Source organism: Harmonia axyridis, chromosome 3, assembly GCF_914767665.1.
Source record: "Harmonia axyridis chromosome 3, icHarAxyr1.1, whole genome shotgun sequence".
NCBI lineage: Eukaryota > Metazoa > Arthropoda > Insecta > Coleoptera > Coccinellidae > Harmonia > Harmonia axyridis.
The window spans coordinates 4,561,829-4,578,126 of record NC_059503.1 but is presented as its reverse complement, the minus strand read 5'-3'; the positions used below and the strand labels follow the sequence as shown (position 1 = coordinate 4,578,126).

At 38.2% G+C, this 16,298-nt stretch overlaps 1 protein-coding gene across 1 annotated transcript in view; it reads left to right on the top strand.

Annotated features, from left to right (window-relative positions):
* LOC123675880 (Krueppel-like factor 13) overlaps positions 1-16,298 on the top strand; it is a 191,569-nt gene that overhangs the window by 172,264 nt on the left and 3,007 nt on the right. Inside the window, exon 2 of the mRNA XM_045611421.1 lies at positions 8,928-9,078. Within this exon, the coding sequence (XP_045467377.1) occupies positions 8,928-9,078 (151 nt within the window). The remainder of the gene's footprint in view (positions 1-8,927; positions 9,079-16,298) is intronic.

Sequence of the window (16,298 nt, the reverse complement as noted above, 5' to 3'; positions counted from 1 at the left end):
CTGAAATTAATATAGAGAGTGATAGGGATCTATTGTAAATAATCCCCAACAAACGTTTCTTTCTAACATCGATTCAAATTATGACATTGTTCTTTGTTGCAAATTGGCGAAGGCGCAGGTTAGAGGCATCGAATTTGGATTTGATGGAGTAATTTGGGCAGAAAATAGCTAAGAATTCGACCATCAGCATGCAAAGGCACGTATTACATAAAATTCTACATGATGACTCATTTTACGAGTGTTCGAATTCTGAGTTGCGTTTCATAGCACTAGTTGCAAATTGGCGGATGCACAGATTGCTCGAATTGATCGTAAACGAGTTTATTCGAACAGGAAATCGCGGGGAGTTGTTGAAAACTCGAGCATACAGATTCGGGGGCACGTACTCTATAAAATTCGGAAAGGAACACTCACTTGTCGAATATTCGAAATTTGTAGTGTCACGGGATAAAAGCTGACAGTAACTTTTTGAAGCGGAAGTGGTAGGTTTATGATTTCGGTCATTGGTGAACAAGTGACAATGTTACGTCTTAAGAAGAAGGAAAACAACCGATGATAATCGGTTGCATCTGGTATTTCTATATCATATATAGGATTTTCCAGAATTGGTGATCAGTAATTCACCATTTTAATCAACGATCAAAAATATTTGGGGAGTTAAAATACAAAATTTTCTGAAAAATGTTTCTCGAAGAGTTTGAAAATTTACAACCCTCAAAATTGATCTGATCCATTATCTCCGAAACTAACGCAGTACAAATAATTAAATTTGGTATGACAGTTGTTACTTAAGAACTCAAACAACTACTGTGAACATATGATTAAAATTTTCAACTAGCTGCGCCCAAAATTGATGGCTTTAATGGTAAATTTCACAACATTGTACTTTCAAACTTCCAATTTTGAGGAAACATTTCAAAAGCCACATGTTATCTACTAAAGAACATGTTGCCACACAATTGGAAAATATTGGGGTACGAGAAAGTTGTTGTGGAATTCAAATTTTCATCGTATACCTATATAGGATGAAAATTCAAATTCACAGTAGCAGTTTTAGTTCCTAACCAGAATCATACCAAATCTCATGATTTTGCTTGCATTAGTATCGAAAAAATAAATAAGCATAATAATAGTATATTCTAAAACAAGTTGCAGAATGGGCTCTTATTCCAACACGAATGCGAAATTCGAAAACGAGCGACGAAGGAGTGTTGGAATTGCCTTCTGCATCGAGTATTAGACGATATTCTCTCTATTTCAGTCAAAATTTGTGAAATATTCTCGAAATTCAATGAAAAATTCAGATTATATATCCTAGTGACTTTTGTATTGTATCTTGGCAGTTGGTGTGATAATATTCATTCCAAAGATCTATCTACCTATCTATCTATCTACTGGCAACTACTAGTAACATTATTGCAATCCCATTAGCTAAACAAAGATATTTAATGAGGCTCTCATTTGAACATTTCAAATTTCATCGTTTTGTCACCTCCGTTTGGCAATCACCATTTTTTATACATTTCTAGCTAACGCATATTATCATACTTCCTGAGATAATGTCTTGCCAGCACTGTATACCTCAGTCAACGTTCATATAAGCAATGATTGACTAATTTTAATGAATGCCAAATTTATTATTCGCTTGATAATTAAAGAGGAAGCCATACTCCCTTATTATCCCACAAACTTCCGCCCCGTCTGCAAATTGGCGAATGCGCCGGTAATCCCAAAACCCCATACGAACCAAATGAGTCGGGTCCTCACATGCATCACCCCTTTTTATAACCTATCAAACTCCTACGGGCCGTAAATAACAAGCGTCCGGATTATATCTCGATATCCCCCGTCGCGCCCGGCCCTGAATCATCAAATTTTTATAGGCCCGAGCCCCCGCGTGCAAAAAACACCGCGACAGGTATATCCGCCCGGTGCACAGAGAGGCCCATCATTTCAACGCATGACCGACTAGCGCTCAAGCGATTACGCGAGCAATGGAAATCGACGGGGCTATCAATTTAACCCCCTCCACCCACTGAGGCCTCCCCACCCGCACCTCGGAGGTATAATAACTAATTGCGTAAACCTTTGCAGCGGGCGGGTGGGAGTTCCCCACCCCCACTCGCTGTCGTAAACAAAACAACGAACGAAGTGGGGGAGCCGCTTGTCAAAGCCCGCGGGCCGATAAAACGTGCGATTTACTTACGTCAGCCTCGAGCCTGGCTAGGCTAGCGACACGGTCATGTATCACGTGTGGCCACGTGACCGCGGCTCACCGGGCCACGTTCGCTATTCCTTTGATTTGGTAGGGGAGGGTTTGAGGGTGGGAGTTGGTGGTGTGGGTTTGGAATTTCCGGTTATGAAGCGGCAAAAAGGTGGACGAGTGTTGTATGAAGTTTACGTTATGGGGATATTTGTTCGGGCAATATGGCATTCATTATTTGCTTGACACTTGATTGTTTGATGAGTACCTCATACTTTGAGGTCATCTGGGATGTATTTACAACTCCACCGTTCACAGTTTGCTTTTCAGTTCTAGAGTTATAATACCTTGGATGCTTTCAAGAATTTTCTTGGATGCTTTCAAGAATTTCTACAAGTTTCTGGACCAAAACATTCAGGCGTCAACTTGCAATGGCGAGTTTTTTATGATCTCTCTCTCTCTCTCTCTCTCTCTCTCTCTCTCTCTCTCTCTCTCTCTCTCTCTCTCTCTCTCTCTCTCTCTCCACTTTCTGATCACTCCATTCTCATTAGATTCTCCTTCAGGTGACAATGCTACAAATTTTTTGGCGATTTTTTTATGTCCAGGTCATCAGGATCTTCTTCCTCTCTATCTCTTTACATAATCTGCACTTCCTGATAACCCAATTCTCATTGGGTGCTTCTTCAGATGGCATTGCCTTGTCCTCACATGACAAAAAGCATCTGGATCTCAGTAGGAATATGCTGCACCCTCTCAATAGCTTCCTCGAGCCAATTTCAAGGGATAGATTACTCCAAAAAGTTCCTTAGAAACATTATTATTGCAAGATATTTGGATATCGGTAAGAATTTGCTGCTGCCTTAAATCATTGAGGAGGTGCAGAATATTCTTAATGAGATCCAGATGCTTTTTGCCATGTGAGGACATGGCATTGCCACCCGAAGGAGCACCTTATGATAATTGGGTCATCAGAAACTGCCAGATTTTGTAGAGAGAGGAAGATAGAAATAGAAGATCCTGAAGACCTGTACATTGCAAGTTGACGCTTGAAGTTTGACGTCAGAAGTTTGTACCTTCTCCACACATAATCTGCACTGTCCTGGGACATCTTAAAAATTTGCCTTGTGAAGTATCCCTCCTTCAATTTTGTCTTCCATAATGTTGGTTTCATGCCTCAAAAAGGGCCCGATCGATACAACTCTCGTTTTAATTATCCCTCGTATAAAGCAGCTTTGTTCTCCTTTTTGTTCCGAAACCGCTTCAATCGTCTTGTTCTCTATCGATCCCGATTTTGTGATTCTTCAACACATCTCCATTTACCCTAATCATTATTAGATTAGATTAAATGTAGATACCGGTTAGCTATAAAGCATTCTTTCAGATCTTAAATTCGATTCTTCATGCTTTAGAGTTTTTCAATAATTTTTGTTCAGTAGGTTACGCCATTCAATCATGAAAAAATACACGTTTCAACATTATTTAGGAATGGTCTTGTAGGCTCTGTACTTTATAATGGTACTATTGTAGAGAACACATAACCTACTGAACACAAAGGACATAAGAAATGTCAAAAATAATACAAACTGTTGCCATTTTAACCATTTTCACTTATATTATTCTTGGAAAACCCTTCCATGCCTTTTAAGCCATTCCTGAAAAAATAATAATCTACCATATTCGAGATCACGCTATTTTTGTAGTTTTTTCTAAATTATATTGGCAAGTCTGACAGCATCCACTGATGCCTTGATCTTTTCATTTGAATTTCAATTTTTCAAGTATCGAGTCTAAGTCCAGATGATTGGCTCCACACATCATTAGATTATGTTCACTATAAGGACGACTGGTTGAAAAACCTCTTTCAAAATTGTGAACACTTTCATTTTTGTTCTATATGTTACTTCACAGTTCCTAAAAAAATCAAGAGCCTTGACTTCGTGAGGATTGAGAACTGGTTTACCTAGATGTCAGCTTCTTAGGTTGCCTTGTTATGGACATTTTTACAGTATGTATTCAGCTATTCGCATGTTGGAATTTTATCTACTGGCAGGTTTATGCAGTACAGAAGGTACAGCTACAGATGGTATCCTGTCATCGGTCTCACAATAATTGGGTTAGCTACAAGGTTTTCTTTACGTAGAATGATCTTCATGGGTGTATTATTATCTTCAGCTCTCATTGATGAAGTTCTACCATACAACGTTTTTTTTCAAAGCAACAAAAGGGTTCATCTAGTGTTACCTTGATGCCACCATATTTGTTGAAATATTACAACTTATCGATTCAGCTGGTGAATATCAAATATCTTCCCCATCTTCAGAAACTCAATCCCTTGATATTCCTTCTAAGGCAATCTCGAACCCACATACAGACAACAAGACTGTTAACAAATCAAATTACAGACGACGCCCAAACTCCACCGCTATATAGACGTCAGTTCCGCCAACTGTCCAACCAAAAGCATTCCTACAATCCCTTGGAGAGATCCCTATTACACCCAGTTCCCGGTACTTCCTTGCCGGAATATACAACACCGTTCATCCCATCATCGGTCCAAACAGATTACCTCCAACTGCGACGCCATCATGGACCGTCATCAAAACGACGCCCGAAGACGAAGTGGACGCAACTAATCCGCCCGGCAATATCGAATTTCACGGTCAACTTGATCTCGTTGCCCGTTCCGGAATTCGGGATAGACATTGACAGGGGGGCAGGAGGATCAAAGGTCCGGGCGTGTGTCAACGGCCCGGCACAATGGGCGGATGTGCCGCCCAGGCCGAATCTGCAATGCAAATCGGGCCTGAGGGCCCCCCCGGTCCGAGAGAGCCAGGGGAAGTGTGCCTTGTAGCCGACTAGCCTGCAATCAACGGCGATTAAACAGGAATTCTGGATTGTTCGCGGTCCCGTAATGAATAAATATGCGGTGCAGCTCCATCTAGGAGCGGGGTGGACGGTTAACTTGACTATCACGAGACTGCGAATTGGGTATGATGTCGAGGGGCGCATTAAAACGCTTTGTGAAATGAAGGGTGGGATGGGGTAGGATTGAAGGTTGATAGGGGCAACAAGTAATTGAGGGGATAAGGGTGATTTTACTTTACGAGGCGTGTATTTAAAGTAAGGTCTCCATTTATTTTTTTCACATTAAATAACATTTATTCACTAAGTTTTGTACATTGCTGTAAAGCTTGAAATCTAAGCTTTTTTCTACGTAATCGCCATTCACTTCAATGAGCTTCCTCATTCGTACGACAAACTTTTGTATCCCCTCCTCGAACCACGATCCAGCCGCCTCGCGCAAGAACGAAATGACCGCTTCATGAACTTCTTCATCGGTATTGCAGGTTATTCACCAAAATTGAATGAATAGAGTCTCTACTGCACACATCTTGGAGTTTTTCGGCAAACTCATTGAGAGTCAACCTGCGATCTTTCAGCACAAGCGCCTCAACTTTCCGCACTGTTTCGTCCGAGTGTGACGGCCTGCCGCTGAGGTCCTCGTCGTGAACGTTTAGTCGGCCAGCAGAAAATTCTCTACACCATTTTCGAACGTTTTTCACGTCCATACATTTCTCACCATACACTTCTTCCAATTGACGATGAATTTCTATAGGTGGAGTTTTGTTTTAGTACAAAAAACTTAATGACTGAAAGTCGATAATTGTGTAAGATTCAGTGAGTAAGAGCAACGATCAAACACTCCATGCCACTGCTTCTTTTAAGAATCAAATTGAGTTGTATATTTTATCGAAAGAGGCTTTATTTCATTCAGGCTACACAGGGTACTACAACGCAATTTGGCGGTTAATTTTATTGACAGAATTTCGGAAACAGATGAACCTAGTCAACCAGAGATTACAATCTAACTAAAAAGTAGCTTATTTTTCCAAACATAAAAACAATTCCTTCTCTGTATAGTGTAAGGGTATCTGTTCACCATTGTAGCTGAATCATCGATTCTACATTTATGATTCAAAGTATTTTCCATCTAAGGGTGATGTAACATTATTTTCTGATGACTAGTAAAATTTGAAAATAATATATGATTCAGTCGGTAAGAGTAACGATCAATTGATGAATTGATAGCTCGGAAACAATCATGAAACTTATAAATCCGACAAGTATTCATATTCACCAAGTGGTCAATGGTTTCTTCCACGTCACACTCAGATAGTGGGCTTTCAAGAGAGGGCCATTTGAAGAGCAACGACCATGATGACCAGTCCTAAATCGATTCAAAGTACATAGGCTTACAACTTTGCTTCCGTCGTTTTTTTCCGAAATTCGAGGCTTCATTGTAAAAAACTGGTTATTCATTTATGATTCAAAGTATTGTCCATCGCTGGCCACTACTTTCTCTCATCTTTCGGGCAGTGTACGAATCCAGCGTTGTTCATCTTTTGAAGCTATCCACGAATCGATCCAATTTTTTACTTCTTCATAAGAGCGGAAGTGCTGGTTAGCCAGGCCGTGTGTTATTATATTATATTATTCTATAATCTTTACTGGTTCTTGAAAAATCATATTTAAGGTAAACAGATTCTGCAAGATTACAGTGTTATCACTTTTATACGGTCTTGTCTGTCCCTGAAAAAACCATCTTTGAGAAATTAGGATTGTGCCAACTTCCGAAAATCCAGCCCAAGAATGTGGGGACTTGAACAAATTGAATTTCCACCAGCTCAGAAGTTCTGATAGAGTCTAACTCCGGGAATCACATTGTATTGAAGTGAAAAGTTTCTTTCTGCTTTGTCCGTGGTCCATTCTTATTCATCATGCATTTTGTTCAGACGCTCGTACAGACCTCGGTTCAGCACTTTGATGGACCCAACTTTATCGACACACCCTGGGTATATTTCGTTCGCGAATTTATTACCTAGGAGTTTTAGAAACCCTTTGTCTAGACGGTATACTCAGTTAGAGAATTCAAGGAACACGGGGAACTATAATTTCTAAAACTATTGTACCCGAACAAACTAATCGATGATTCAGCAACAATGGTCAACAGAGTTTCTGAAACTACAGAGAGAAAGAATTGTTTTCATGCTGTGAAAAATATGCTACTCTTTAGTTAGATTGGGATTTCTGATAAGGCCAAGTCAATTTTATTATTCCTAAAATTCTTCCAATGAACAGCCAATTTCGATTAAAAAATTGTCATGTTCATACAACAGTGTACCCTGGATAAAGTTAAACCCATTTTCGATCAAATATTTGGTGTACAACGTTGCTTCCGCCATTGGCTGAGGCGGTAATTGATAGTCGAAATAAATAGATCGTAGATGACATACAATAGGCTTAGGTATTTGTAAACATAACGCTATCGAAATATAAGTCGATTTGTGTCTGCATCATAAAGTTATTCTCGATTGAATATGTCGGCTTACCAGCCAAATTCTCGTCATTCGCGGGAGGTTTTAATTTTCTTTCTGCTTCAATATGCAGACATCTGCAGCTGAGTCTCATCGTTTTACTTAGGGATTTACGGCTTTACTTGATATTCGAGTTACTTGATTTGGGCTCGACTTGAAATCGACTCAAGTAAAAGTCAAGTAACAGTTTTTCAATGTCAAGTCAAATATTTGATAAATAAATACTTTACATTGAAAAACTATACTTGACATTGAAAAACTATTACTTGACATTGAAAAACTACTACTTGACTTGAACTTGAGTTATTTCAAGTCAAGCCCAAGTCAAGTAGCGTGAATATCAAGTCAAGCCGTGAATCTCTACCTTCACTTATATTGATTCAAACAAACGCTGTTGGACATTATGGAAAGAAATCCCTACTTTCATTTTGCTGCCTATTTTGGTAGAATAAACTCTCAAAACGGACTCACCTTAAACTCGAATTCAATTGAAATATCCCGTATTACGAGACGTGGGAACATCAAATGTAGATGAATACTAAAACAAGAAAATGTCCCTAGAATTCGTAGGTACCCGAGCATAAATTTTTCATGAATGTGGGAGGAGAGAAACCAGTGTGTAGAAGACAGCCACATAGAGTGAATTCTGAAAACTGTTCTTATTTCATTGCCGGAGTTTTATGGCATCGTTTACTCCAGTCAATATAAATTCGAATGTAACAGCTCGTACAGTTTCTGCTTTCTGTCGTTCAGTTTCCATATACACCCCGGAATGTACTTTTGAGCGAATCTACAAATTCGAGATGGTGGAAAATGGGTTTTTCGTCTTCGTTCTCCGAGTTCCGAAGAAATTGTTGCGTTGTTTGTCATAATATGAAGAACAATAATATTCTGTGATGATATCATCTTTATTTTTGATTATCTTCTATACAGGATCTCTGCAAATAATTCTAGCATCGCGGTAATCGTTAAATATTCGTTATCACTTTTTACTCACAAACATATTTGAAACTTGGTCTCTGTTTTGTCTCTGTTTCCAAACCCGCAATAACTTATATAACTTTTATTTGACGTAAACACTATTAATATTGCAGTTATGAAATCATACAGTGAATCAATTAGTACACGAAAAAAAAAATAATAAAAATCCTATTTTCGATTTAAAAAATCCTCACTATCAATGAGTGAAACAATTGTAGGAATTAGTGAAGTTCTCAGATTATTAGAAACAAATTTCACAATATTCTACATATGTATAAATGAATAAATTTCAGTTCTGATTTGGCCAAAATATCTCTCTCGAATTATATTGGAAAATAAAAAATTAACGTGTATTTCTCTTGTTACAGGAGAAAGACCATTCCCTTGTAGCTGGGATGGTTGTGGAAAACGTTTCGCACGATCAGATGAATTGGCAAGGCACACAAGAACGCACACTGGTGAGAAAAATTTCGCCTGTCCAGTTTGCAGTAAGAAATTCATGAGGAGCGACCACTTGAGGTTAGTATGTAGAACTTATAGTTAGGGATTCAGAGATTAGGAATATGTGATATTCAAGATGTAGTAAAACGGGCAAAAAACCGATGAAACGAGAGACCACATAGACAAAATACAGATGATCTGTTGGCAAAGATTGCCAAAGAGAGAAAGGAGATGGTATGGAAGCTGGTCTTCTCCATACCAGCTGCAGCCTGGAAACCATTGATGTAAACATAGGACAAAGTCCTAACGTAGGACGAAGAAGAGAAGATATCTAGAAGTTTAGATTCTATTCACACCCAAACAATATGCTCTATTAGTGGAAGGTCAACACCGCCATTTTTGGTTCTTCTGTCAGTGTTCGGAATCCAAACAAATAAATTGTAAAAGTTTAATGAGTCTTCTTGATGAAGGATATTTAATATAAATCAAATAATTTGACAACTTTGTGTCTAATCCTTCACAATAATATATCTGTATGATATATTCAGATATATCATACAGATATATTATTGTGAAGGATTAGACACAAAGTTGTCAAATTATTTGATTTATTTTAAATTTAAAATAAATTGTCATTCAAATCAGTACGGTGTAGTTGAAGGAATTGGCTTATTTTCATAAATAAGAGTATTTGAGGAACGATTTCAGTATTAATTGATAGACAGAAGGAACGAGCTTAATACCAGTAAGTTTGAATCCTGTATCATTCCCCAGATTTTGTAAAAATCCGTGTTTATTAGTTGAACTTCAAGTTCGAACTTACTGGCATTAATCTCGTACCTTCTGTCTATCAATTAATAGTAAAATCGTTTCTTAAATAATCTTATTTATCAAAATAAGCCATTTCCTTCAACGACAACGTACTAATTTGTTTGTTTGGATTCCGAACACTGACAGGAGAACTAAAATGGCGGTGTGTAACGTCATCACTAATAGAGCGTATTTCTGTTTCTTCAAGTATCAGAGTAATGTGATACAAACCCAATTCTGACGTCACAGCCTTGGGCGAGCAGTTAATATGGGCTGAACAAATCAATAACGGAATAGCTCACAATAATCGAAAAGCCACGGGCCGCCACTGTCCCGGAACAGTATTGGAACAGTTGTTATTTACGGGGTCATCGAGACAGAATGTCGAATCGGATAATTGTAGCCGGCTTACGGAATATCTAATCTGTTCTGGCGTTGCCATAATGAATTCGAAAGTACAGACGGGATAATGTTGTACACAAATCTGATTGGCGGGGCATTTACTTGGAACTGGCTCGCTGGAAATCGGGATCTATCTGTTGCCGAACTCTCAATTTATACGGATTGTATAGTCCATCTGCTTGTCGCGCCGACATAGCTCGGTGTCGATTTTGGTAAATTAGTTTTGTTACACGATGGTGTAAGTTGGATATTCTGATTTCGTAGCTTGAATCTGATGTTTCCATCACTACATCACGTTTTAGAGTAGGCAACTGATGAGTTTTTAGTACTGAGTATGCCATGTAGATGGAGACGCCTAGACCGAAATCGATAGTCTCAAACCTTCATTCTCCTAAGTACTGACATCTAGCACTACCAGCATATAGTATGCACAACTCCAGAACTGGGCAACCTAAAAAGGGCACCTCAGGCAATCCATCTTGAGGTATCTCTCGATAAAGGAAATAGAAAACGCTCTGTAGGTATTGATGGATTAGGAGCTTGCCAAAAGCAGAACAAAAATTCTGTACATCAGAAGCAGGAATTCACGACTTGACCTGATATTCAAGCTTCTTGACTTGAAATCCACTCAAGTTCATGTCAAGTAAAAGGGTTTTTTTTAGAGGTATAGAACTATAAATTGCAATAAAACAACGATGGATTATTTGATTGACATGAATTTTATTTATCCGCAAGATAATTTTGTGGCATTACATTTTGAATATGATTTCTGGCATATGACCGCTACGGCTGGCTCGGATGTAGTCCAATCTGGACGTCCAATTCTCGATGACTTTTTCCAACATTTGTGGACGTATATCGGCAATAACACGGCGAATGTTGTCTTCCAAATGGTCAAGGGTTTGTGGCTTATCCGCATAGACCGATGACTTCACATAGCCCCACAGAAAGTAATCTAGCGGTGTTAAATCACAAGATCTTTGAGGCCAATTCACAGGTCCAAAACGTGAAATTAGGCGGTCACCAAACGTGTCTTTCAATAAGTCAATTGTGGCACGAGCTGTGTGACATGTTGCGCCGTCTTGTTGGAACCTCCTCCTGGACATCATGGTTGTTCAATGAAAAAGTTAGTAATAATGGCTCTATACCGATCACCATCGACTGTTACGTTCTGGCCATCATCGTTTTTGAAGAAGTATGGACCAATGAATCCACCAGCCCATAAAGCGCACCAAACAGTCAGTAACGGTGTTTCGACATACACTTGAGGATTAGCTTCACTCCAAATGCGACAGTTTTGTTGACGTAGTCATTCAACCAGAAGTGTGCTTCATCGCTAAACAAAATTCGCTTATGAAAATCGGGAACAACGGCAATCTCATTTTTGCACTATTTGCCAAATCACTTGACAGCTGTTAAATCAGTCGCCATCTTGAACAGTAATGCCAACTTAAAGTTATATACCTCGAAAAAAAACACCCTATATCTCGATAGAAAATAGAAAACGCTCTGTAGGTATTGATGGATTAGGAGCTTGCCAAAATCAGAACAAAAATTCTGTACATCAGAAGTAGGAATTCACGACTTGACTTGATATTCAAGCTTCTTGACTTGAAATCCACTCAAGTTCATGTCAAGTAGTAGTTTCTCAATGTCAAGTAAAGTATAAATACATAATTTTGAGGATTTCGAATATAGCACCTATAGCAGACCTGTTTTTCCTGAATCCATGCGTGTTCCTCATACATCCCAGATGTCATCCGCTAAGATGTAAGTGAAATACTGTAAACTATAGCGGTAACAAATTAGAAGAATCAGTAGAAATTCTTTCACTCCAATCCAACCTTCAGGAAGAGTTGTGACACCTTAAACCGACAAACAGTTTACTGAAGATTTTTCGAAGATGTTCAATAAAATAACTACCGTCATTTGAAGACAAAAGTATGGGTGTCGAAATGGCGTTAAACTCAAATAAAATTCACGCGGACGAGATTACACTGTTCCGGATCCTACGTAATCGATTACTCGCCCGTCAACATCGGTTCCGACCCGATCCCTATTGCTCTCACGTCCACAGCACACTGCGATCATCCCAACCATTTTGGTCGTTCTTATTAATTTCAATTAGGAGATATTTCACGCTGTTTTCCTCTACATCTGAAGGGTTCCTCGGAGGGATTAGCGATGTCTTCGAAGCGTCGAAGGGGAGGAAGGAGAAAGAGTTGTACAGTAACTGTAAGATGGGAGATGAAATATCCGTTTTCCGAGGAGCATCTTAATTGAATGCTTGTACTCTTTGAGCTCCGTTTGAGTCTTTGTGCTCCAGATGTACGACTCCGTTCTCCTTTACATATTGCTCCTGCTAGGATATGTCATTAAAACAAGGAACGTGGGACCATCTTTTGAGTTTCCTTATTAGCTGATAGGAAAACTTCTGAAGGAAGAGAGCTCGGGAAACAATGCCACAATACAAAGTGCTTTTCGGGAGCTGGGAATATTGCAGTCAATATACATTGTTGGTTTCATAGGGACGAAGAAGCTTATCGATAAGATAACTCATCAGCTCAGTGATGAGAATTTTGTTAGTTAATTTGTTTTTGTGCAATAAATCGTTATTCTAAGTTCAACAAATTTTTCAATTCGTTTTGTTAATCCATACATTTTTATATCTTGGTCTTTAAGCTCAATTTTGAAGTCGTCAGGGTTGTACACAAATCGAAAATATAAATGAAAATCAGGAATAATGTGATTAATGAAAAGTTTATGCGAAATAATAACTAAAGTTAGGTACTGGGGGAAATTCAGGTCTTTGAGCACACTTGATTTATGATACATTAATTCCTGGCATCATCTGAATTTCTCAATACAAAATTTCATCCGCGTGAAGTTAGAAGTTGGTGCGAAGAAAATATTTGCAGATACTATTGATATATTGAAGAAAAGTAGTGATTCCAAATGAGAACCCTGAGGCACTCCCGATGCAACCCTGTGAATGGACGAAAATGCATCATTTATTATGTCGAATTGAAATCTATCGCACAGGTATGACCCAACCCAACTCAATAGATTCGATACTTAGAGTAATAAACATAGATAGAGGGGGTATACGCAATTTTTCATGTCCCCATTATGGTTAGGTTAGGTTGTCGGATTGTGATATATTTTCAAATCCACAATTTTACTATATCGTTATGAATGTATTTTATATTGAATGAAATATATTTATTTAAGTGATTCCCGATTAAATATGCAAATTTGAATATTTGAAATCGATATTTTCCTAATTTGGAATTTGTAATAAGCAGATTATTTATTATTTTCTGTATCTACCTGCTGATATCAAAGGTTTGGCAACTTTTGCTCTCCTAGTGTCATCGGTTGTTTCACGTCGTTTGGCGCGCTTGAAGTTTGTTTTCTGAATTTTTGATATATTTAGCTATTTATTTCAATATATTTTGAGTTACTATGAAACGTTGATTCATTATGGGACATAAGAAGTGCATTCTTTGTGGAGAAACTCGTGAATTGAGTGAAATATCGTATCACTGATATGTTTTCATTTCCGCGCGCTTCGTGTCAAACTTGTTGGGGACAAATGTTGCTTACTGAAAATGACATAGGCTCCCTAAATTTATGTATATTATTATTTGGCCTTTCAAAATTTTAAAATTAAAGACATAACGACGAAATGATCTTTTCAGATAACGAGCGCCCAAAAAAACGACTCTTCAAGAGCTGAAAAAATCGAACGTGACCTTTCAGTAAACACATTCAAGGCTCGAAACGGATGGAACTTTATCACATTTCGCATCTAACGGCAGTCATTATGTCCACAGATTTAATAATCGCGAAGGGTGGCACCTCAAATAAATTCGGTAAATACTGGTCCTTCTTTCCGTTCTCAGATCCCTTTGTTTTTCGCCTGGTGTTTGTTACAAGCGGGAATTTTAGGGGAAGACGCATTTGAATAACTGAATTTCTTGACGACGTCCCCTTTTGTCCCGTCTCTCCTGAGGGATGGCTCCATTAGGGGGAAAAATGGGAACGGTTCCGGTCGACCGGAACATTGATTGTTCCGGTCGTTCTGTCATTGACCAGGGTCGTTGGGATGAAAGGACGGTCTCGATCATCGTCAGGGGGGATGATTGTGGTGTTCAATCAAATATTCATTTCAAAATTCCGCTTACCATACTCCATTCAATTCAGCAGAGACCAAAGCTTTTGACAAAGTTCATCATGCGACACTTTTGCAAGTTATGAGTAATAAACATAGATTGAGGGAGCATATGTCATTTTCAGTAAGCAAATTTGTCCCCAACATGAACTATCAAATTTGACATGAAGCGCGCGGAAATGAAAACAAATCAGTGATACGATATTTCACTCAATTCGAGAGTTTCTCCACAAAGAACGCACTTCTCATGTCCCATAGTGAATCGACGTTTCATATTAACTCAAAATATATTGGAATAAATACCTAAATATATCAGAAATTCGTTAAATAAACTTTAAGCGTGCCAAACGACGGAAAACAACCGATGATAGTAGGAGAGCAAAAGTTGCCAAACCTTGGATTTCAGCAGGTAGATACAGAAAATAATAAATATTCCGCTTATTATAAATTCGACAATTAGGAAGAATATCGGATTCCAAATATTCAAATTTGCATATTTAATCGGGAATCACCCAAATAAATATATTTCATTCCATATAATATACATTCATAACGATATAGTAAAATTATGGATATGAAAATATATCACAATCCGACAACGTAATCTAACCATGTTGAGGACATGTAAAAATTGCGTATACTCCCTCTATCTATATTTATTACTCTATGGATCTATTGAGTTGGGTTGGGTCATACCTGTGTGGTAATAAATGATGCATTTTCGTCCATTCTCAGGGTTGAATCGGGAGTACCTCAGGGTTCTCATTTGGAACCACTCCTTTTCATTTGATATATCAATGATATCTGCAAATGTTTTCTTCAAATAAACTTATATCTGATATACGCTGATGAAATTTTGCATTGAGAAATTCAGATGATGCCCGGAAGTTTCAGTATGATTTTGACAGATTTTATGTTGTTATAGTATATCTAAAGTCACTTGAACTAGTCCATAAAAACGCTTGGCCAGATATCCATTTGAAGTGGATACCGCGATCCGCTAAAAACCGGGGTTTATTGGAAAGTATTGTTAGACAATAAATTCACTGGTGTCAAAGGAATTTCTGGAAACTTGGACTAACTTTGTATAATGGAAATATTCTGGCTTCCTCCAAGTGACTTTGGATATACTATACCTGCATTTTTATTCCAGAGAATATTTTAAACTTATTTTACTCAATTCAATTCGTTTTGGAAGTAATCTTTCAGAGATTAACTTTTTGTGTCCATTTTGTTATTCGATTTATTGGCTATTCCTTTCATTTTGGTAGTTTTGAGAAATTAATTTTGTCTTTTGGTTGAAATAAACAAAGATCCTTTATAGCTTAAATAAATGGTATTACCAGGCAAAAAAATACGTAGTACGAATTTCTCTAAAATTCTTTTCGTTTTTAAAGAAAAATACATACATTTCTAATCCTTTATGATCTCAGTTGCATTCCGATGACATTCCTTCCGGTCAGTCGTACCAATTACCGCCCACGAATGTCGCATGTATTCCTCGTAATCAATCTTGTACCTGCCCGATCCGACAACATCAATCAATCTCGCAATAATCCTCCAAGTGCTCCCGCCAACATCCCACCTGCAATAACATCTAGAGGAACGTTCAGAGCCAGCTTCAATCAATTCAAACCAACCCCGCAAACCTCACCCCTCCCTCAACACCATCAATCTTCCTCCCAAAAAATTTTTTTTTGAGGAATTGTTCCCGTCAAAGTTCAAGACTTAGTCCGGTCATATTACGGAGAAATGAGAAGTGGAAAGCTGGAAACTCGAAGGAACTTGCATTTTGTCATTCTTAAAGTCGTCTTATAAAATCTCGTGTGGGCGTCTTAAGATGTTCAAGGTCAAGTCAAAGGTTATTCGAACGAGTTGAATTATTTGGAATGACACAGTTCAGTTCGTTCAT